The following is a 25,404-nucleotide window of genomic DNA, read 5'->3' on the forward strand; positions in this document are numbered from 1 at the left end:
AAACAATCCAAAAGATCAATGAAACCAAGAGCTGGTTCTTTGAAAAAATAAATAAAATAGACAAACCCCTAGCCAGGCTCACAAAGGAAAAAAGGGAGAAAGCACAAATACACAGAATCATAAATGAAAGAGGAGAAATCACAACGGACACAGCAGAAATCAAAAGAATAATCAGTAACTACTATGAACAGTTATATGGAAACAAGTTCAACAATCTAGAGGAGATGGACAAATTCCTACAACTCTACAATCACCCAAAGCTAGATAAAGAAGAAATAGAACACCTAAACAGACCAATTACAAGCAGCGAAATTGAAATGGTAATTAAAAACCTCCCCAAAAACAAAAGCCCAGGACCTGATGGATTTACAAATGAATTCTACCAAACATTCAGAGACGAATTAGTGCCTATCCTTCACAAACTCTTCCAAAAAATTGAGAAGGAAGGGACAATACCAAACACGTTCTATGAAGCCAACATTACACTAATACCAAAACCGAACAAGGACAACACAAAAAAGGAAAACTATAGGCCAATCTCCCTAATGAACACTGATGCAAAAATCCTCAATAAAATTTTAGCTATCAGAATCCAACAATGTATCCATAAGATAATTCACCACGACCAAGTTGGATTCATTCCAGGGGCACAAGGATGGTTTAACATCCGAAAATCAATCAACGTTATCCAACACATCAACAAAAAGAAATATAAAAACCATATGATAATATCAATAGATGCTGAGAAAGCTTTCGACAAAGTGCAACACCCATTCATGATAAAAGCCCTTGAAATTCTTGGGATACAAGGAACATACCTCAACATCATAAAGGCCATCTATGACAAGCCAACAGCCAGTATCATTCTCAATGGTGAAAAGCTGAAAGCAATTCCATTAAGATCTGGAACAAGACAAGGATGTCCACTCTCACCACTGCTTTTCAATATAATACTGGAAGTCCTAGCCAGAGCAATAAGACAAGAGAAAGACATCCAAGGAATCCAAATAGGAAAAGAAGAAGTCAAACTATCACTATTTGCAGATGATATGATAATATACATAGAGAACCCCAAAATCTCCACAGAAAAACTAATTCAACTCATCAATCAATTCAGTAAAGTGGCAGGATACAAAATCAACACGCAAAAGTCAATAGCCTTCCTATACACAAACAATAAATCTGAAGAAGAAGAAATCAAAAAAACCACCCCTTTTATTATCGAAACAAAAAAAATCAAATATTTGGGAATAAATCTAACAAAAGAGGTAAAGGACCTATACAAAGAAAACTATAAAACACTGTTAAAAGAAATAGAAGAAGACACAAAGAAATGGAAAGACATCCCCTGCTCATGGATTGGAAGAATAAACATTATTAAAATGGCCATCCTACCAAAAGCAATATACAGATTCAATGCTATTCCAATCAAAATCTCAATGGCATTCTTCAAAGAAATAGAACAATTATTGATGAAATTCATATGGAATCACCAAAAACCCCGAATAGCCAAAGCTCTCCTGAAAAAAAAGAAGGAAATGGAGGCATCACACTCCCAGACTTCAAACTATACTACAAAGCCATAATCATCAAAACTGCATGGTATTGGAACAAGAACAGACATACAGACCAATGGAATCGAATAGAAAATCCAGAAATAAACCCACAGATTTATGGTCAACTAATCTTTGACAAAGGAGCAAAGACTATGCATTGGAGCAAAGAAAGTTTGTTCAATAAATGGTGCTGGGAAAACTGGGTCGCTACATGCAAAAGAATGAAGCTTGACCACTACCTCACACCATACACAAAAATCAACTCAAAATGGATTAAAGAACTAGACATAAGACCTGAAACCATAAAATACATAGAAGGAAATATAGGCGAAACACTACGGGATTTGCACATCAAAGACATCTTTACAGACACATCACCCAAAGCAGTGATAGTGAAGAGAAAGATAAACAGCTGGGACTACATCAAATTAAAGAGCTTCTGCACAGCAAAAGAGACAATAACAAAAACAAAGAGAAACCCCACCAACTGGGAGAACATTTTTGCACCCAACACTAATGATAAAGGACTGATCACAAAAATCTGCAAAGAGCTGATGAGACTCAGCAACAACAAAGAAAATAATCCAGTCAAAAAATGGGCAGAAGAGCTAAAAAGAAACTTCTCTGAAGAGGAAATGCAAATGGCCAACAGACATATGAAAAAATGTTCAACATCACTTGTAATCAGGGAAATGCAAATCAAAACTACCATGAGATACCATCTCACACCAGTGAGAATGGCACATATTAAAAAAACTAGCAACAACAAATGTTGGCGAGGATGTGGAGAAAAAGGAACTCTTGTGCACTGTTGGTGGGAGTGCAAACTGGTCCAACCACTATGGAGAGCTGTGTGGAGATTTCTGGACCTACTAAACATAGAGCTTCCATATGATCCAGCAATTCCACTCCTAGGTATTTACCCAAAGGACACAGAAACATCAATTCCAAAGAGCACCTGCACTCCTATGTTTATAGCAGCACTGTTTACAATAGCTAAGCTTTGGAAACAACCCAAATGCCCAAAAATAGATGACTGGATCAAGAAGATGTGGTACATATATACCATGGAATATTACTCAGCATTCAAAAAAGATAAACACATGCAATTTGCAGCAACATGGATGGCACTGGAAGGGATCATGCTCAGCGAAATAAGCCAAAAAGAAAAAGAAAAATACCGGATGGTCTCACTCATAGCAGGAATCTAGAAAACTTAAATAAGGGACCAGGAAAATGAATATAAGAAAGTGAAAATCAAAATCAACAAAAAAACTATGAACCAGAGACACTTTTTGGGGGGTGGGGGGGCGGGAGGGGAAGGATTGGGGTCAGAATGGGGCGTTTGCAATTGTATGGGGGAATATAAAAATAAAATTTAATATTAAAAAAAAAATATTTATATAAAAAAAAAAAAAACTTTAACAATATACCCAATTATAAAAAAAAAAATAAAAAAAAATAAAGCAAAATGCATTTACTGTCTAATTTTTATATATTGTTTTACCCATTTTGGATTTATTTTCTTTAGTAGAATATTTGGAAAGGAAGTTTTTTATAATTTTATTTTTACAATTTTTAATTTTATATAATTAACTTATTTTTCAGTGCAACAATTTGAATTTTCATGAGTATTCGTGCTCTCTTTCCTGTAGTTATAGGAAACAATAGGAAATTACTATTCTCTTTGTACCATTTACCCATCTTCTCCCCATTACCCCCAGCATCTAGCATAGCCCTGGATAGATAGTAAGTACTCAACAGATATCTCTAGGTGTTAGAGTATGACAGACCATATTTAAATGCTGACTGAGCTTGCTGAGTGTCATTGGGGAATTGAATTAAGCTGCTGATATCAGGTCCCTAGCTCTAGAGCTTGATACCCATAGATAGAATAAAAAGGAAGGCCAGAAGCTGGCAGGATATGGCAGTTCTGTAGTGCCCTCAAGGACACAGCTCCTCTTTCTTCTTGGCCATCCCTGTAGGAGACTCCCATCTTCCAGTGCACCACATGTCGCCTCTCCAGTCACATGTCACATAAGAAGCAGGGGAGAGGCAGTAGACCCAGGCAGCTTTAGCTCTTACTCTTTCTCAAGGAGTGTTCCCCCCACATCACTGACCAGAACTATGGTCATTTGATCACAGGAAGCCAAAGCAGCCTTGGAAACTGTAGTCGGGCTACCCCTAACAAAAGTTGGCTTCTGTTAGTGAGGAAGAAAGGGCAGATGGGGCTTAGCTGGGAAACTATAGCATAACCAGGTGTGATGCTGGCTGTGTTCCCATGGGCTGGCAGTTTATCTTTCTGAGCTGATGCACTTGGGACAGTAATCACTCCTACCTCATGGGTTGTCCTGCAGAGATGAAGAAATGTGTATAAAGTGCAGGGCACCTGGTGGGCACAAAAAGCATGATAGCCAAACGACGGTGCAGTGTGTTGTCAGTGCTTGGAGATTAGTGAGTGGGTGGAGAGCTGAGTTTTAGGGCTCTGCACAGTGAAAGTTTCACCCCCTTGGCAGCCTTGGTGTTGCAGGTCCTCTGTTCCCCAATAATCACATGGAAGACATTTGCCATAAGTTTGCCCTTGTGGTTTTGATATATGTGTGATTGGTTATGGTATTAGAACTCTTAATCATGTGTCAAAAATAAAGTTGGTTTTATCCAAAAGTATATGATTAACAGTGACAAAATTTCACCAGCCAATAAGTTAGCATTCAATAAAAATTTAAGCAATTTCATGTGATTTATAAAAACTTTTATTTAACAGAGAACTAGTGTAAAGCATTTTGCATCCAGGGCACCCACGATTGGCCAAGACACTAGAGCAGATCAGCCGCTGTGCTGAGGTCAGCCCCAGGTGACTTAAAGGCAGCCTTAGCATCATACATGTACCTATGTCACCTTCCTTCTCTGTTTCCACACCAGATGATTTCATTCAACTCTACTGTCTTGGTGTTTCCAATAGTCTGGTATTTTGACTGGAAATGTGAGCATAAGAGGCTCCAATCGTAACTAGAGACCTATCAGTAAATCTTGATGTGTTTCCAGTCTGCCATATTTACATCTCCACCTTTCGGGTCAAGGTTTTTAAATTCCCAGTAGAAAAGGAACTTGGGTCAGCAGACATCCAGCCTGTCCTTTCAGGATTTCTTTGGTAGATTTAGAAGTCTTTCTCCTACAACATGAAGGTGTGTGATTACTCTTTCTCATGCTCTTTCACTCTCTCCTAAAAAAAAAAAGTTGAGATCTCTTTTAGACTTGTCTTTCACTATAGAGTCTACTTCAATCATTATGTTAATTAATATTTTCTCCAATACCTGCTGTTTTTTTCTCTTAAATAGCTTTCACATTTATTACTTTTCAATGTGGACACCCTGCCCTGCACCTGGATTCTTCTAAATAGTCTCCCTGACTCAGTATTTCTTCCAGTCAACTTTCCTAAAACAAAACAATCAGCCACGCCCTTGGTAACCACTGCCCTCCTTAGCCTATCTTTTGACTTCCATTTACTTATCACACTTATTATTTCTCCCATTACCAGTCCAGTCTACCTGTCCCAGCTGTGTCTACCTCTTTACACACCATCTGCCACCAAACTATGTAACTTTCTCCCACATCGGTTTTTCTCATGGTGTTTACCCCACCTGGAATGCAGCTCCCCTCCCAGGCACAGCCATATGCCACCCACTCAAGTCCCACTTCTTCCATGATTCGCACTTGTGGCCTTCTCCAGCTATTCATTCCAGCACAAGCTGAGTTCTCTCTTTTCTAAATTCCCATTTTTATCAGAACTTGGTGGTTCCACACAGGGCCGTATGAATTATGTAGCCCATCTGTCTCTTCTCTATTGAATTGACTGAGACCCTGAGAGGTGATGTGATCCATTCAAGATTATACAGAAGGAGAGAGGCAGCTGATCTAGACACTTTTCTTTTTGACCATGAGACTTAAAAGAGAGAGAAAGAACTACACCCTTCTATTTATAAGGATAATATGTTCCTATTTGAACCCTATGTGTCTTTCACTTTTGGTTAACTTTATATTGGAAAATTTGAAAAACAGATAGCATAGTGAGATTCTATGTGTTAATCAACTATTAGTACTGTTCAGTATTCATCAGCATTTTCCTTTCTTATTTCATGTATCTCTGGAGTATTATTTAAGCAAACATGTAATTGAAATATAATACTTAGGGTATTTTTAGAAACAAATCCCAGGTTGGGCCTCCCCGGTGGCGCAGCGGTTGAGCGCTGGGTTGCGATGCTGCCCACAGCCTCTGCAGCACTGGTTCGATCCCCGGCTGCTGGGCGAGGGTCCCACATGGCACGTAGACCTCTCCTGCCGCCTGCTGCTCCCCTCAGCAGTGTACTTCGTCAGTCTGCCTGCTCTGCTCTCCCCTCTGGCTCTGGTGAATTCTCTCACCCTCCCGCGCTTCTGACTGTACCAGTGCTTGTATAAATAAATAAATTAATCTTTGAGAAAAAAAAAAAGAAACAAATCCCAGGTATCATATCATTTATCATCAATATAGCCTTAAATATATTTCTGAAAGACAAAAAACCCACAAAAGACTAAGTGAAAAGATAATCACCATACTGTTGTCTCATTCAACAAAATAAATATATTTTCAATTTTAACATAATTTTTATGACCACTTGATTAACATTTTACAACTATTAAATGTATAAGTAAAATTGTACTTGTTGAACAACTAATATGTGAATAACACAATAATCCTCCCAGCAAACCCATAAGGAAGGTTCCATCATTGTCATCATTTTACAGATAAAAAAAGTTGGACCATGGGTTAACTTACACAAAGTAAATAATATAACTACTAACTAATAGAACTAGAATCAAGTGCAGACGTGGCTACTTCTGGTTTTGCATCCTGAATTCTCTTCCCTCAACACTTCTATAAAGCATTTCTTCACACCAAAAAAAAAAAAAATCACTCTAAAATGTTTTACATGGCATCATAGCAATCTGTTATCTGCTAGAATCTAACAGTGCCTCTGTTTTTGCATTGAAATTCTTTCCAGTATTTTACTATTAGAGGTAACACTGTAGCGAACATGTTTGATCATAAATTTTGGAAGATGACTGCTATTTTTCCTAGATTAGATTTTTGAAAGTGAAATTACTCTAGGAACCTTGTTCTGTAATTGTTTCAAGCAAGTTAGTTTTGCCTGGAGGTTGAGAAATGTTCAGTCATAGATTATACACTATTAAGTGATTGGCAGAACCAAAAGTCAGCCCAAGCCATGTATTCAGTCATTCTGTCAGCACATGTTTATTGAGTACCTGTTACTAGGTGACTTGACCACTGAGCATCGAGGATTCAGAGGTGGCTCAGACCTGAGATCCCTTCTCTTAAGGCTTGGTTGGCTCTGGGCTCTCTCATCAGTTAAAAGCTGGTGGAGTTATTTCCACTAGTGTGGAAGAGGTAAATGGTGGCAGGAACCCTCATTCTATAATAATTATAAAACTAGATTTAAAAATAATTATTTAAAGACATCGGAGAGTGTGAAAACAGACACTTTACAGGAGAGGCTTAATCTCAAAAACAGCTAATGAGAATTGGTAAAAATTGGAAATTGTGACTTTCTAGCCCAAGGGCCTCATCTGAATCCCATAGCTACAGAAAGTCAGGTGTGGAGAGGGAGAAAAACCTTATTAGCTTAACTGACTAAAAATGCCAGAACTAGAGTGTGTATAAGGGAAATCTAGGTGGTGAAAAATTCTAGACGTGAAGCACAAATTTGAGGGTAAATAAACCCTTCTAGGTCCCTGGCAGCAGTGCATGTGTGGGGAGACCACGGGGGGCTCAAAGTCAGGAAATCGCAGAAAGGCCCAGCTTTCTATATCCTTGACTGATGACAAAATTACATAGACACAGGGAAAGTCAGCAGAAAGGTGACATGTGAAGCCATAAGAACAGAGCAGAGAGGGATCACTTTCTGTGTTACTGCACTTTGACTCCAGTCAAGTTACTGCCTGTTACAACAAAATTGCTAACCTTAGAACCCGTCAGATGCAGTGTTGCTGTAATGTATTATCTACAGTGCAGTTTTTAACTCTCATTTCTTGCAAAGAAAACATGCAGAGTAAAAGGAAAGTGAGACCCTTACTCAGAAAATAAGGCAGTCTATATAAATTGAAAAATCTGAATCATTTTATATTATTCATTGTCTATTAAATTCATATTAAAATCTTTCCTACAAAGAAAACTAAAGACTCAGATGCTGCGCTGGTAAATTTTATCAAACAATGAAGAAATAATAGTAACTCTAGATAATCTTTTTCAGAAAGTAGAGGAGGGAGTAGTTCCCAACTAATCTTATGAGGTATTCTTTGATGTCAAGACTTGACAAAACCACAATAATAAAAACGATAGACCAACACTCCAGTGTCTTATAAGCTCAATGTAAAAATGCAAACGGGGCAAACGGGGCCTTCCTGGTGGCGCAGGTGGTTGAGCGCAGCGCTGTGGAGCTGTCCGCAGCCTCTGCAGTGCCAATTCGATCCCCGATGGCCAGGGTGATACCCATATGGCACGGCAGACCTCTCCTGACTCGCCCACTGCTCCTCTCAGCAGTGTATTTCATCGGTCTGCCTGTTCTGTTCCCCGCTCTGTCTCTGGTGAATCCTCTCACCTTCCCACGCATCTGGTCTCGGCTGTACCCCAGTTCTTGTATAAAAATAAAAATAAATCTTTAATAAAAAAATAAAAATAAAAATGCAAACAACCTAAAAAAATATTAGCAAATGGCATACTTAGATACACAAAATTGGTTTAACATTACACCGTCAATGTTATTCACCCACCGTTTCAACAGAAAAAAGACTGATGATTCTCTCAATAGATGAGAAGAACCTTTCACAGAACCCAACCATTTGTAACAGAAAGTCTCATCAAACTGGATCTAGAAGGGAATGTTCTCATTGTTGTGTTTTTTTTTAAAGATTTATTTATTTATGCATACGAGAGCTGGGGTACAGGCCAGAGGTGCAGGGGGTGAGAGGATTCACCAGAGACAGAGTGGAGAACAGAACAAGCAGATGACCGAAGTAAACTGCTGAGGGGAGCAGCAGGCGAGTCAGGAGAGGTCTGCTGCGCCATGTTGGTTGCTCTCTGGCCGGCCATGGATCGAACTCATCCTGCAGTGACTGTGGACAGCTTCACAGGCTGCATCTTAACCCCTTGTGCCACCAGGGAGGCCCTGTTCTCAATTTGCCAAAGGGAATCTCTATAAAATTTATAGCCAATATCACATTTAATGGTGAAAGCTGGATAAGATTTTCCTTGCTTCTAAGATTGAGAATAAAGCACAGATATTGCTTTAATCATCTGTGGCACTCCGGGTAGGGCAATAAGTAGAGTAAAAGTTTGGAAAAGAGTTAAAACTGACATGATCATTTTTGTAAAAAATCCTAAGGAATCTATTAAAAGGTTAACAGAACCAATCATTTCCTTTTAATAATTTAGCATCGTTACAGTCTATAAGGTCAAATGCTAGAATCAGTAGTTTATCTGTATGAACATTTGGAAATTGAAATTTAAAGTGTGATTTCATTTACAATAGCATTTAGATATATGAAATGCTTAGGGATAAATTTAAGAAAAAATGTGTAATACCTGCACACTTTAAACTACAGGAAAGTACCAAATGAATTATAGATCTAAATAAAGGCTACATCATGTTCATGGATTGGAAAACAATATTGTTAAGATGACAGTTACCTCCAAGCTTATAGATTTGGCACAATCCCACTAAAGCCACAGCAGGCTCTTCTAAATTGACATTGACAAGCCAATTCTAAATTCATATATTACTACAAATCACCTAAAGTATTAGAAGAAATTTTTTAAAAAGCGCATAGGTAGAGTACTTAAACCACCTAATCTCAAGACAGTGTGATATTGGCATAAGGTTGAATGCAGATAGTAGAACAGAATACAACCTAGAAATGGCCCACATTTATATAGCCAATTGATTTTCAGCTAAAATAATTTGGAAATTCATTGACAAGGAAAAGAGTTTCTGTTTTTTTGTTTTATCAGCAAATGATGCTGTGATAGCTAGATATCCTAATGAACAAAAACTGACATTTCCTCTTACACCATTCACAACAATTAAATAAAAATGATTTGAAGTCCTAACTATAAAGCTATAAATCTTTAAAAAAAAAAACGAAACAAGTTTTGGAGAGAATCTTTGTGATCTTGAAAAGGCAAAGTCTTCTTAGATTTAATGCAAAAGCATGTATCATACAAGGAAAATTGATAAATTTGACTTTTCCAAAGTTAAAAGTCTTCAAAAGACATCATAAAATAATAAAAAGTTACCCACGGGGTAAGAGAAAATATTCCCAGTATATCTGTTGACAACAGATTTATTTCTGGAGTGTACTGTGCATTACAATTCAGTAATAAAAAGATAAACCCTTAAAAATGGGCAAAAATTTTGAGTACTTCAACAGAAGAATGCACAGGAATGGTAATAAGCATATGAAAACATACTCAACATTATTAGCCACCAGGGAAATGCAAATTAAAGCAGCAGTAAGATATTACTACAGTACTCACTGGAAAGAATAAACACCTTAAAGTCCAGTGTTGATAAGGATGTGTTTTTTTTTTTTTAATTTAAATTTTATATTCCCCATACAATTACAACCCCCTTATTTTGACTCCAATCCCTCATTGCCCCGCCCCCACCCCCCATAGAGTGTCTCTGGTTCATAGTTGTTTGTTGATTTTGATATTTTCTTTCTCATAGTTACTCTTTTTCCTGGTCCCTTATTTAAGTTTTCTAGCTTCCTGCTATGAGTGAGACCATCCGGTATTTTTCTTTTTCTTTCTGGCTTATTTCGCTGAGCATGATCCCTTCCAGCTCCATCCATGTTGCTGCAAACTGCATGTGTTTATCTTTTTTGATTGCTGAGTAATATTTCATTGTGTGTATATGCCACATCTTCTTGATCCAGTCATCTATTTTGGGGCATTTGGGTTGTTTCCATAGCTTAGCTATTGTAAATAGTGCTGCTATAAACATAGGGGTGCAGGTGCTCTTTGGAATTGATGTTTCTGTATCCTTTGGGTAAATACCTAGGAGTGGAATTGCTGGATCATATGGAAGCTCTGTTTAGTAGGTCATGAAATCTCCACACAGCTCTCCATAGTGGTTGGACCAGTTTACACTCCCACCAACAGTGCAGGAGAGTTCCTTTTTCTCCACAACCTCACCAGCATTTGTTGTTGCTAGTTTTTTTAACATGTGCCATTGTCACTGGTGTAAGATGGTATCTCATGGTAGTTTTGATTTGCATTTCCCTGATTACAAGTGATGTTGAACATTTTTTCATATGCCTGTTGGCCATTTGCATTTCCTCTTCAGAGAAGTTTCTTTTTAGCTTTTCTGCCCATTTTTTGACAGGATTATTTTCTTTGTTTTTGTTGAGTCTCATCAGCTCTTTGCAGATTTTTGTGATCAGTCCTTTATCATTAGTGTTGTGTGCAAAAATGTTCTCCCATCAGTGGGGTGAGAAATGGAAAGACATCCCCTGCTCATGGATTGGAAGAATAAACATTATTAAAATGGCCATCCTACCAAAAGCAACATACAGATTCAATGGTATTCCAATAAAAATCTCAATGTCATTCTTCAAAGAAATAGAACAATTATTGATTAAATTCCTATGGAATCACAAAAAACCCCGAATAGCCAAAGCTCTCCTGAAAAAAAAAGAAGGGAATGGAGGCATCACAGTCCCAGACTTCAAACTACACTACAAAGTGATAATCATCAAAACTGCATGGTATTGGAACAAAAACAAACACACAGACCAATGGAATCGAATAGAAAATCCAGAAATAAACCCACAGATTTATGGTTAACTAATCTTTGACAAAGGAGCAAAGACTATGCATTGCAGCAAAGAAAGTTTGTTCAATAAATGGTGCTGGGAAAACTGGGTCGCTACATGCAAAAGAATGAAACTTGACTACCACCTAACACCATGCACAAAAACCAACTCAAAATGGATTAAAGAACTAGACATAAGACCTGAAACCATAAAATACATAGAAGGAAATATAGGCGAAACACTACATGATATGCACATCAAAGACATCTTTACAGACACATCACCCAAAGCAGTGATAGTGAAGGCAAAGAAAAACATCTGGGACTACATCAAATTAAAGAGCTTCTGCACAGCAAAAGAGACAATAACAAAGATAAGGATGTGTTTTAATTAGAATTTAAACTTTGGGTCAAAGTGTTAAGTAGTTTCTTTTTCTTTTTTTTAGAAGATTTATTTATTTATTTATACAAGCACTGGGTACAGTCAGAAGCGCAGGAGGGTGAGAGAATTCACCAGAGCCAGAGCGGGGAACAGAACAGGCAAACTGACAAAATACACTGCTGAGGGGAGCAGTGGGTGTGACAGGAGAGGTCTGCTCACCATGTGGGACCCTCGCCGGTGGCTGGGGATCGAATCAGCACTGTAGGGGCTGCGGGCAGCTTTGCAGCCCAGCGCTCAACCACTGCGCCACCAGGGGAGTCCCTAAACAGTTTCTTAAGTTTAACATATACTAACCATACACCTGTAATTCCTCGCAAAAATATTTATGAAAGAGAAATGAAAACATATGTCTGCAAGAAGATTATGCATAAATGTTCACAACAAGTTAATTTTCAATCATCAAAAAATATGAACAGCTCATATATCCATCAGCAGGTGAATGAATAAATAATTCTTGGCACATCCATATGATGGAATACTACTCACCAATTAAAAGAAACCCATGAGGTTACTAGTGGGCAGGGAGCTGGTGGAGAGCACAGTGTAGAGGGGGCCCAGTGGACTATAGTGGAGGACTGTAGGTGCCTTGTTGGGTGTGGTGTGGTGAGTGCATCTGAAGGGTGTGATCCTCTACCTCTGAATTATATATAGTGTAATAAACCAATACTACCTCTATAAAAATAAATAAACATGTGAGACCCCTTTTGCATTCAGCAACATGAATGAATTTCAAAATCGTGGTACATGAAATAGGTTAAGCGCAAAGTAGAGGTATATAGGATTTTCTTTGTATAATATTTTAGAAAATGTAAATATATAGTGACTATAGCAAGGGGTGAGGAAGGAAATCCTTCAAAGGGGCACTGAGAGAATTCTGGGAGTAATGAAAATATTCTGTGTGTTTGTTGTGCTGGTGGTTTTACTAAGGCATACATCTGTTACACTTGAGTGGTCCAACTAAAATGGATGCAAATGATAGCTTCCTTCACCTACTTCCTACAACCTAGAGGAGGGTAAGGTGTAAGATGGAAGTACTAGGAACTATTATTAATCTTGTGGGCAATGCTGTTTGTGTCAGCATTTTCTGAGGTGGAATAAGGAAGATGAGACCAACTCTTAGGTGGAAAGTGGTGGGTAGGAGATGGAGAGTCTGTTTCAAAACATCAGGCAAAACCAAGACCTAAAGCAAACGTAGCTTTCAAAAGCATAGTAGCTGAACTCTGGTCTAGTCCTAGCCAGAGAATTAAGGCTGGTGGAAAAAAACAATACAGACCTACAGGGGTTGCTTTGCTACCAGTAGCTTGTTCCACACTCTTCATCCCTCTAGCGTGGAGCATTATGTGAGGGTCATTATAATAACTGCCCTCCCCCCTCTATTAATGAGTTTATGACTAGCTTCAGTTTATGACTAGCACAAGTTTAGTGCCACTCTCGATGACCACGTGAACATTAACAAGACCTGAGTCTGTCTGGGTCAATTATTTTGCATCCAGAGCTGATGAATAGCAGTTTCATATGCCACATATATATCACAAACATCACATAAATAATCCCATATTGAGGAAGAAACAAAAGTAGAGTCATCGATCAAGATACGTCCACTAATCCTGGCACCTTTGCTCTGAGACCGCCCCCGGATGTTCCTGCAGTGAGCTTGCCTGATTGCCCACAGCCACCTCCACAAACTGTTCTTCACCGGTCTGCACATATTATGCTTCATTAAATGTACACAACACACTGGGAGTAGTAAATAATTAGGTTAGACATATATGCTGATATAGTTTAATTCATGAAAATCCATGAATCAAAAAATCAGAATAAGTTCTCTGGGAAGCCCTGGTCTGGTGGGTTCTATATAAAGGTGAGTAGTTCAGGAGACATGGCTGGCACTTTCTAGGCTGTGCTGCCCAGTCTGAACCTGAGCTACCTGTGACTATGGAGCCGCAGATATGTGTCTCATCTGAAGCTGAGGAAATGCACTGAGTTTGTCATTCACACCTGACTTAGAAGAGTTAGTGTGAAAAAGAAAATGTGAAATAGCTCAGCATTTTAAATTTTTTTTTTAAAGTTTTATTTATTTATACAAGAACCCGGGTACAGGCCAGATGTGCAGGAGGGTGAGAGGATTCACCAGCGACAGAGTGGGGAACAGAAAAGGCAGACTGACCGAAATACACTGCTGAGGGGAGCAGCGGGCGAGACAGGAGAGGTCTGCCGTGCCATGTGGGTATCTCCCTGGCCAGCTAGGATAGAACCTGCACTGCAGAGGCTGTAGACAGCTTCACAGCACTGCGCTCAACCTCCCTGAGCCACCAGGGAGGCCCCTCAGCATTTTAAATTTTGATTACATGTATTGGGTTAAATAATATATATTAATGTTAATTCCACATTTAATTTTTTCCTAAATGTGGCTACAAAAAAAAAAAATTACTGTGACTCATTGGTATTTCTCTTGGACAGTGCTTTTCTAATCAGTGGTAACAGTGAAGGTGCAACCTCAGTCCTCTGTTCTCTGTTGTTCAGGCAAAGCTCCACACTATGGTGTTTCTTTATACATTCCTGCTCAGACCTCTTGAATTAAAATTTCTCATGAAAAGTTCAACTGACTCAGAGAAAGTAAGTTTTATAGTTTTATTGTTATGTTATTATTTTTAAAATAGCAGTATATATTCACTGTAGAAAATTTTAGGCACTGCAGATGAAGAAAAAAGCAGTTGAGGGCCTCCCCAGTGGCGCAGCGGTTGAGCGCTGGGTTGCGAGGCTGCCCGCAGCCTCTACAGCGCTGGTTGGATTCCCGGCTGCTCCCCGGCCACCAGAGGAGGGTCCCACATGGCGCGCAGACTTCTCCTGCTGCCCGCTGCTCCCCTCAGCAGTGTACTTCGGTCCTTCTGCCTGCTCTGCTCCCCGCTCTGGCTCTGGTGAATTCTCTCACCCTCCTGTGCTTCTGACTGTACCCAGTGCTTGTATAAATAAATAAATAAATAAATAAATAAATAAATATCAAAAAAGAAAAGAAAAAAGCAGTTGAATATCTTGCTACTGAAAGACCACCCTGGTAAGGGTAAATTTTGACATTAATAGTTTGACATCTATATATCTTCAGTCTTTTTTGTCTGCATACATTTTATAGGAAAACATAGAATCACATTGTTTTTTATACTTGCCAGCTTATTGATGTTTGTGTAAAGGCTTTAGGTTTATCATTTTGTTGCAGAGCAACCCGGATATAAAACGGGTTGCCTGACTGTGGGTCCTCACCCACATGCTTAGAGGGAACGTATTAATGTTAAACTGCAGACACACACAAAAGGTTGATAAAAGGTTTATTTACAAGGGAAGGGGAAATGGGGAAATGAATAACTCAGGGAGAAAAAGAGGTAGATAAGTTCATAAATGTGTCCTACCTGTTGAACTGACCTGGAATCTCAATGACCCTCTAAGCTGGCGAAAAACCGAGCATGCCCATGGGCAAGAGAGACCAGCCCCCCCACACACACACATGGCCAGGTAAATATTCAAACAGAGAACATAGTTTCTTAACTCAGCCCTCAGGTTCTTGCAACCCTCCCTTTGGTGATCATGGGATTTGTAGTTCCCAGTGTCTTGATGGAGTGAGGGTGGAGTCCACAAAGCCTGTATGGAGTTTGCTCAGGACATCCTTTCCCCCTAACAATTTCATGACATATTGCTTCTTTGCATAATTCACTTTTTCTTCTTGTGCGTAAGCCCATTCATATTATTTTTCAAACTTACATCTTATTTCTCCCAGTTAAATATTCTCTTTCTGAGAGCCGGTACCCTACGTGGGGGCCTCTCCCTCATGGGATGCCTGGATGCCGCTTTTGTTCCAAAGTTCCCTGATTTTGCCGGATTTGTTGTACCTCCCTCCTATCTTTTTGAAATTTTGAGATCTTGTTTCACTATTGAGCCTCAATTTCAGAAGACTGAGGAACCAAATGTTCTGAGAATGTCAGCCGACTGCCTCGTGTACATTGGTCTTATGCACGACTGGGGCTGCTACGTGCCGCCGCTTCTCAGGTTCTAGTCTTTGTGGAGCAGAGGTGCAGATGGGATGCGTAAGGGTGCATTCAATAGTTTTGTAGTTTTGCTTTTTCTACTCCACCATGTCTTAAAATTTTATTTAAAAGACAATGTTTCCAAAGTTTAAAAACCAGGAACTTTGATATTAAAATTTGGGTTATCCTTTGAAAAGTAGAAGCCGATACTTGTCCCTCACATGGAAGCTGCTTCCAGGATTTTGAGTAACACCGGAGCCTTCTCTTACAGCTCTGGCTCAGTGCTAGGGATGGGAAAGTGCAGTCCTAAACACCTGAGCAGCCGCTCACCTGAGGCAGCTGTGAGGGAGCGCTGGTGGGGCACTGACTGCCTGCTGGTCCCACTGTGTGCTTCCTTACCTCAGAACAGAGTCCAGGGATCACAGCGCTGTGGGAGGAGCTTCAGAGCTATTTTCCTTTCCAGAAAAACTCACTTTCTCCTCTCAGTGGTTAGGAGCACACGACCTGGTGCCCACCACTGCCTGCCTTTGCTATAGAAAGAGAAGATATAAAATACCAGCCAGGGCCTCCCCTGGTAGCACAGGCGGTTGAGCGCAGTGCTGTGAAGCTGTCCCCATCCTCTGCAGCGCAGGTTCGATCCCGGCTGGCCAGTGAGGGCTCCAGCACAGCTCAGCAGACCTCTTCTGTCATGCCCACTGCTCCCCTCAGCAGTGTATTTCATCAGTCTCCTGCTCTGTTCCCTGCTCTGTCTCTGGTGAATCCTCTCACCCTCCCACAGATATGGCCTGTACCCTGGTTCTTGTATAAATAAAATAAATAAATCTTTAAAAAATAAAATAAAACACCAGCCACTGGCAAAACTGAGGCAAAAAGTAGAGAGGGGAATTTTTATTATTTATTTACATGCAATCAAGAAAATAGATGTGTACAAAAAAAATGTAATAGATGTGTCTCAGAAGGTGGTGATTATTTTTAAAATAGGGCATTGTGACTATTTCCCTTTGGAAGAAGCATCTGGAAAATCCCCTTCTGAACATAATGAGGATCAATTATAGTCTATCAGGGTGAATGACTTTATATCAACTTCAATTTTTCAAAAACCCATAAACGAAACCCCCAATTTCATATCCAAATTGATTTTGGTTTGTTTCTGTAAAATCCCCCATCTATGTTCTCCTCTTAATGAGCGTTCAGTTTCCCTGGCTCAGGAAGCAACATAGAACTCCTTGGCCATTAAGTGAAAGTTCTTCCCCTGACTTTGGTATAGCTCACTTGGTCTCCTCAAACCCTTGGAAAGAAGGCAAAGACTCTTTGAAAAGGTGAGCTCAGCTTCTTGCTGAGCTATCTGAAGCTGCTAAAAGGGCAGGTTTGCACAGCCAGTAGGAGTAAAAGTGAGGGATTGTGTTTGCGGACGTCTAGAGCATCAAGGTAAATTCATGAGCTGAGCTACAGTTCTCAACCCTGACCACATGTCACACTCAGCGGGAGCTCTGAAAATGCACACACTCACTCACTGACTTGAACATATGCTTGCACACATTCACCTATAGAGGCTGTGGTGTGGCAGAGCTGATGGTGTCTGTCCTGGTTACAGAAAAGCAGGGTGGGCATGTCTTTAGAAAGCCAGCTAGTATGAAGGGGTGTCTGCTCCATCCTGGGCAGGTTATCTTCCATTTTCATGGCAAGGTAGAAACAACAGTCTATGAAAACACTCTTCCTCATGGCAACACTCTGGAGAGAGGTTCTCCAAGTAGAGTGAGGCAGACGACTGGCCCTTTGTTTCCTGTTGTCTGTCTGGAGAACTCTTATTTGCAGGGTAAGTCTAGGTGTGCCTTCCTTTTGCACAGGACAGTATTTGTGACTCTCTAGCTGTTTTTGAGAGAAATTTGTGGTCCTTTTTTGCCCTTTAATATTTTGTAGTAAACGGGAGTCAGGGCTTATGAATTAAAAATACAGTTTTCTTTATGGGGGTTTTCTTGCATAACTTCTCTGACCCTGTGGCTAAAAGCAGTGCAGAGCATTTTGCTTCCCTTTTGCTCGCAGAGCTCCAGTGACAATGCTGAAACAAGGCAGCCACTTGCAGATGTTCTTTTAGCTGATATAGTGGGAAGCTGGAGTGCTTATTCCAGAAATTCCTCACTGCTTTCACGAAAAATCTTGCCAGGCTTACCTATGTCACAGGGGAATTTATTATGCTTTCAGGTAAATCGTGTAAACTGATTTTATGGTCTGTATGAAAGGGAAAATAGGTACATCCACCTTCCCTTTGCCACTTTAGTAGAGCAAAAAGCTGTTAACAAGAAAATCCGAGTTTTCTTTTCTCTAGACAAATGTATCAATGGAAAAACAAATTAAACTATGGGCAGGGGCTTGGGGTAGGCAAACAGGCGAAGAGGGTAAAATGCAAACTTTCAGTTATAAAATAAATCAAGGGGACATAATGTACAGCTGGGCAGCTACAGTCAATGATATTATAGCACATACTTGAAAGTTGCCAAACTTTACAAGCGAGTAAATCCTAAAACATAGAACTCCCTGGCTATTAAATGAAAGTTCTTCCCCTGACTTTGGTATAGCTCACTTGGTCTCTTCAAACCCTTGGAAAGGGGGCAAAGGCTTATTTGCAACATAAGTCCTGGTGTGTGGTGACAGATGGTAACTGTATTTACTATAGTAATGGTCTTACAATGTTTACAAATAACCAAATCATTGTATACCTGAAACCAATATGTTACTTGTCAGTTACGCTCAACAGATTTTTGTAATCCATAATGAACAAAATATCAGAGCTTAAGAGTGGGAGCAATAAAAAAACCAATAAACTTAGGATTTTACTTTTGATAAATTAAAAATATTTTAACAAAAACATAAAGCATTTCCCTAGATGTACTGTTAATGTAAAGCAGCCTTTTTACTTCATGTTGTCTGTCACACTATACAGCTAACATTAACTGTGTGCCTACTGTATGCCAGGGACCATTGGAAGTGCTTAAATATTCAGAAGTAGGTGGGATCATCACATCTACTTTCACAGAGGAGGAAGTGTACACAATGATTAAGGAAAGTCCCTTAGACCACACTGGTAGACTGAGGCTGATCCAGGGTTCATACTCACCACATCTGGCTCCCTCCTACTTCCTTGGACTACTTCCAGGAGTGGGTGAGTAAGAGGGTGGCTGGAAGAGGACTAGGAAGGAAAAGTAGTCCAATAGTGGGACTCAGCTTTCTGAGGGTGTTGGTGGGGGCACATGGGTGATAGATATCAGAAGGGTGACCTCTTCCCCACCACCCCAAGGAGGGTGTGGTCTGCTGAAGTGATTCCTGCCCTTCTTTCGTCAAGGCCTTGATGACCTTGCTGAACCCTTGGTTCTCTCATATAGAACTCATATAGTACTCTTCTCTGCCCTTTGGCCTGACTTTGCTTTTCAGTGTCAAATCCCTTATCACCTCATAGTTGTAAATTCCTTCACAGACCTCACCCAACACCCCACACTTTAGTGCTAAGGACAGAATAAGCCATTCCAACACAGGAGGAAACGTGCCTTCATTTATTCCATAAAAGGTAATTTTAAAATAAGTATTATTGAAGTCTACATATTTTACACATGCTTGAGGTTTTAGACACCTTTTGACCTGTCAATTTATATATCTGTTAACCTTAGCTGATCTATGTTTAAGTATAATTGATTCAGAAAAGTGAAACTAGATCAGCGTAAATAAAATGTATCACTTCTACATGGTCCTTGAAGTTTAGAGGATATAAAGAGCACCACCTAATTGAATGGATCACATTTTCAAAAGTTTCACATTATTAGTTATCTTTTTAGGGGAAGGTATTGGTTACTGACAGCTCCCAAGCACTTTTAGCAAAGTTTTCAAACTGCAGAGTAAGATCTTTGAAGAGATAAAATAATATGAATTGTGAAAAAAAAAATGCAAAGAACTGCATCACCCGCACATAAGGGAAAGTGTTTTTATGAAATTGTCAGTCATAATAAAAACTAAATAGTAAAATGTAGCGCTAGAGAGAATGCTGATTTTTTCTTCTTGGAAGGATATAGGGAGATGGGCTCTGTGTTTTACTCTGTTATGCTAACTACCCTTCACATGCCAGGCACTTTGCTAAGGTTTTGTTGATAATGTGTTGCCATCTAACTACTTGGTCTCTTTAAATTGCCTTAGAAATCTGGGAGAGAAGCACTTTTATAATGAAGATGAATTTGTTTCTGGTTTTGCCATATTTTCCTCTGCAGCACGTTTTTTTCATGTGAGTTGTTTGGTGCCCTGATTAGTCTTATGTCTGAGAACAAATGTATGGCCCAGGGTCATCCACTATATTATCTTTTCTCCTGTTTTTCTTCCTTATAATAGAACTGGACTTAACAGTTAAGGGAGGCAGTTACAGATTCTGCTTTTGGTATGGAGAGTTACTTATATGGAGTTTTCTCAAAGAGAGGTTTTCTGAGTAAGTTCTCACAGTGAAATTAACATAGTAGCTGGTTGCTGCTGGTGTAGACAACATTTGGTTTTTGCTGGAAGTCACTGAAAGAGGGTATATTTAGTGCCTTAGTATTTGTAGCAGAGTTATGATATTTCCTAGATGTAGGATGAGGATAAAAGGTGAAGTTTTTTTTCTGACATTTTTAAACAATATACTATAATAAAAAAGGAAAATACTGGTTATCAAAAATTAATTTTTCACAATCCCTTCAATTCTATTTATAACACCGATCTAGGAAAAATTTCAAAGTTGACTATTGATAAGGCTAAAGATATTTTGTTGTCTTACAGAAGTTTGTGAGTAAGTTTTATTCAGGTTTTAGGTGAGAGCATATGTGTGATATGGATTATTATATGGTTTTCACTATTCATAGCTATGTGTGGATGTTTCTTTCAGCACATCTCAAAAATTGTGCACAAGTGGCTGAGTGTCTGGGTCCTGTTCCTTGCTGTGTCTGAATCATGGGACTTTTTTCAGGGCAGGACAGTAATAACAAAAGAGCACAAAATGAACCCCACCAACAAAAGAAGCTGCTTCTGCCTCTCAGTCAATCCTATAGCTGGTTTCCCTTTATCTGTACAAGTAATCTGGACTTAACACTGCCCATAACTGATGTCTAAACCCTTCAGAGTGAGACCTGATGATGGAAGGAACGTGAAAAAATGTCACTAAACCATTCTTGCTGAAATGCAGTATAACTCATTGCAGTAGTACTCCAAATATTACTGGGCCAGAAAGGTTTAGTTTTATCTAGAACACTAGGTAAATTTGATACTCAAAAGGAATTTGAAATCTCATTGATTCAACATGTATTATGGGGTACCTCCTCTGTGCTAGGCACTGTGTTGGGCCCATGGGGGTACAATAATGAACATAATAGAGTTCTGATGTAACCTTTTGTAGTTTATAATTAACCAGAAAATACATTTTCAGTACCTTTGTAAAAACTAACTTGTCATAAAAAAGACAAGATCTTGGAATAGGTTAGCTCCTCCAGCTGGAAAAAGAATTTTCTGTGAATTTCTGAGAAAGGAGTTTTTATTGGGTTGAATCTATAAACTTAAGCCAATTAACTTTTTTCCAAAGTATTTTATTCCTTCTTTCCTTGGCCCTGTGATGTTTATTCTGTTGCTCAAAATGGACTTTAAGCCAGTCGCAGCAGTATTAGCTACAGAAACATATTTTACCAGTTCTGTGAAATCAACAGAACTTGTGCTAGCTCGGCCTTTCTGACTGTCATGTGCATTACTGGCGAAGGGTGGCTTTACTGCATTGTCTTAACATTTCCATACTACCCAAGAGAAATGTCATAAAACCTGTGTCCATAAATATCAACATATGGGGGTATATAGTTCATGGGTAGAGCGTATGACTACATAAAAATCAACATATACTTTTCTTGAGAAATACTTCCTTCAGCAGTTCCTTAGCAAAGGTGTGCTTTGTTTATATTTTCAGTATTTATTTAGCTAAACCAAACCAGATGGAGGGAAGATAGCTTTTTTGGTTTTTAACCTGCCTGCATTGATTAAGCCAATGGCTGGTGTGTTTCAATATTGGACTTTGTTTCAGATAGATCGTTTGACCTGAGAGAATGGTCATTTCTGTCACTTTATTTTTCCAGCCATAATTTGAACACACAGAAAAGAAAGCTTTCAAAAGCCCACAGAGAGCTCTTCATTTTCTTGGAGAAATACATGTAATGCAAAGAATGGTGGAGCAGTGGACGCTGGCCGCCTTGTGATTCACACACATCCTGCCCAGGGCCTGTGTTCTAATCAAGGCTGACAGCTGGAGACAGGATGCCCTGAAAACAGTTTTCCACTTTGTTTGCAAAGAACTCCTGGAAGCTTTCTCTTTAGGGAATAAAATGCTGCAGGAAACTCTGTTAAAGAATGTGGACTTCAGAATCCTCAGACTACCAAGAGAGCGCTGTTTCAGGCTTTATTCCTTGCCCAGTCACCTTTCCACTGGGAGCCCTTCAGAAACTCTGCTCACTAAGCTCTTACTTTTTCCTTGTTCTCTTCAAGAAACCTTGTCTTTTGGATCAGATTTCTTTAAAAGGTAAAGAAGAGGGAAAGTGCCTAGTTTAGAAATTGGTTGTGCTCTCATCTTTTTCCTTGAGTGGCCAAGGAAGCTTTATTCAGAGAGTGGGTGGGATGTCTGAGGCCCTCAGAAGGTTCAGTGTTCATGTGGCTTTTGGGTCTGAGTTTATTAAGGAAGCTGTGGCCAGAGCCTCACTCTTCCTCCAGTATGAACTTTGAACTGAAATTGGTACTGCATATGACGAAGACTGAGAGACAGTAGATAGGAGAACCAGAGACCCAACAAGACCAAAGTTTGTGGGTTTTTTTAAGGCAAAAGTTATTTTTGGAATATAAAATGTTGAGGTATGGTTCAGCTAGCATTTGAAAAATGCTTCCTAACCAGCAAGAGGGAGGAGGGGGGATGTCCACAGGAGATCTATGTAGAAGATTCCTTCCTTCCTACTTAATAACTTTTCACTGAATTTAAATTACTTTGAGGCTTGTGAGGATTCCCATAAAATATTTGAGATGTTTAGGATATGTGAGCCCAACTGTGTCTTCCCGTGACTTACGAGTCATAAATTTTTGTAGGAATATAATGCGGTTTGCCATATCTCTTCCCCATGGACACTGTCAGAGAAAATGCATCCATTCCCAGGTTACAGGTCAGGAGAGTAAAGACCAGCAGGCACACATCTGGCCAGGGCTCTGTGTCTGCCTGTCCCAGGAGCCAGAGAATAGCAGGGCTGGTGGCTGGTCCTCCATTGTGGGCTGGCCGACTTCTGGCTAAAAGTGGACTGCAAGGTTTGTGGGGCCAGACTTTGTGGACCTGTGACAGCCAGTCATAATCAGAGCTGGCAGGCAGGAGGCCCCAAGGGGCAGGAGCCACACTGGGCAGAGGGGACGTGAAGATGGTGATACAGCTGCAACAGAGACAGTGGCTTATCCTGTGGGAAGCTCTGGAACTGAGATTCTGCCAGGTTGGCTCAATTACGTGACCCACACCTCACCTACATTGTTACCCTTTTGTCTCACTGTGTCATTAGAGTCCTTTTCATATCAGACAGGATATGGACAAATAACATTGTCCAGAATTTCCAGAATTTATTATGACTGAACCAGGCTTATCAACTGTTTGTTAATAAAATGTTAAAAGGAGAAATTGCTTGGTAGAAATACCTAAAGAGGAATACTGTTGCCTTAAAAGGATCCAGAATCTTCTGCCACTGTCATCTAGGAAAAGTTGAGGCCCTAAATTGCTTCTGGGTTGGATTTGAGATGTGAAGGAAATCTCAAGAGCAGATGCTTCTCTCAAGGTTGCGAGCATCGGATTGTCACTTACTGAGATGCAAAGACTGAAGGAAGCAGATGGGTGAGGTTAGGAGTTCAGTTTTGTATGTGTTGAATTACCTTAATTTAACCATTGCGGTCAGCGGCATGTAGTTGTGACTAGCAGCTGCCTGGAGCGGTGGAGGAGTATTGTCCCAACTGCAACACACCTCATGTGGTGCTTCTGCTCTCCAGCATGGTTATTTTCTGTAACCTGAGTTGAAGAAAGGACTGACTCGTGGACCTGGTGACTGAGTTTCTAATGGATCAGTATAACTTTTGAATGAGACATTAGGCAATCCTAAATGAAGCTTAATAGAGTACTTGAGGAGAATTTTTAAAATTGATTAATTTATTTTCTTGCATCATTGTTCATTTTTGTACTATATTTGATTTCTCCCTTCAGGTGTAGTTCTCCCACCACCTGAGCACCCATGATCCATACCCATAGTACTTGAGGAGAATTTAGGTGTGTGTGAGAGTTTATTGGTGCATGTTGATTGGTGACAGTTTTCAAAGTCTTGTTAACCCACTGTGTTGCTCAGTTTTAGACTATTGATAATTAGTAAGTGGTATGCCATGCATAAGATACAACTGAACATTTAAGGTTTTGTGAACTCCTGTGGGAGAGACTTTCCTGAAGAATGACCCAGGAATACTAATTAGATGATAGAAAAATATGTACTTGGGGAAATAGTTTGATTTGGGGGTTGGTTTTTTTTTTGTTTTGTTTTTGTTTTTTTTTTTTTTTGCATTTTCCCCCCAACATTTGTTTTAAGTTAGCTTAGTCCATGTTTTGGTGCATCCATCATTTGCTCTCTGTCGACATCTTCCCATACACTGTGGGCAGCCCCCCTAACCCCAGGAGAACCAGCAGCATCCTTTCTCTCACTCCCTGCTTCTGGCTCTTTCTTCCCTTTATTGATACCCAGGTCAGAGTCAGATTCTTTCACATTCACTGAACAGGTATCTCTAGTCACTTTTTAGTGTAGGAAACTGAAACATCTGATTGTCCTTTCCCTCATACTTTGACAATACCCTTGATTTGGGGTTGGGCTGCCTGACCTTTTCACATTTCAGCACCCATATTTACATGGCAGCCTGAGATAAACTGGAAGAGATTGGAGGTATCTGTTTGAGTCTTGGTAAGAAGAACTCATTACAACTTTTTATAAATATGGTAGTAAGGATGAAATATACCACATTCAATATTAAGTACTGAATCTGTATAAAATCTATAAATACAATCTTGACATTCTTCACCAGAAACACGATCCTTCTGTGAACTGAAAGATCCAACCCTTAAATGGTTTGTTTTGAAACAGCATTATTTCCTTTGATCTATAGAGCAGCCCTGTTAGCCTTCTTTCACAAATGATGAAATAAATGCATAAATTGGGTCAAATAACTGGCTGGAAGTTGCACAGCTTCTAAGTGGCAGAGGGGCGATGTGAGCCCAGGCAGTTTATCCTCACATCCAGGCTCGCTGCCATTATGTCCTCGTGCTGCTGTTCTGGATCAGGTATTGTGCTTGGAATGTCAAGTTCTGCATTGAGACTTAAATGAGACCTCAATACATTCTTGAGAAAGAGGTGTACGGAGCTCCTCAATTTGGCTGCACGGCCCCCATGCAAGATTCAGCCTCATCTTCTAACTTCTTCCTACAC

At 39.7% G+C, this 25,404-nt stretch overlaps 1 protein-coding gene across 2 annotated transcripts in view; it reads left to right on the forward strand.

Moving 5' to 3' along the window:
• Positions 1 to 25,404, forward strand: part of LATS2 (large tumor suppressor kinase 2) — a 69,822-nt gene that overhangs the window by 27,675 nt on the left and 16,743 nt on the right. Inside the window, exon 3 of one of the 2 annotated variants that reach the window (XM_054701968.1) lies at positions 14,388 to 14,480. The exons of the other annotated variant lie outside the window; for it this stretch is intronic. Coding sequence (XP_054557943.1) covers positions 14,388 to 14,480 — 93 coding nt within the window. The remainder of the gene's footprint in view (positions 1 to 14,387; positions 14,481 to 25,404) is intronic. 2 annotated transcript variants of the gene reach the window in all.

This window comes from Talpa occidentalis, unplaced genomic scaffold (genome assembly GCF_014898055.3).
Source record: "Talpa occidentalis isolate TD23 unplaced genomic scaffold, MPIMG_talOcc4v2.1 talOcc4.5, whole genome shotgun sequence".
NCBI lineage: Eukaryota > Metazoa > Chordata > Mammalia > Eulipotyphla > Talpidae > Talpa > Talpa occidentalis.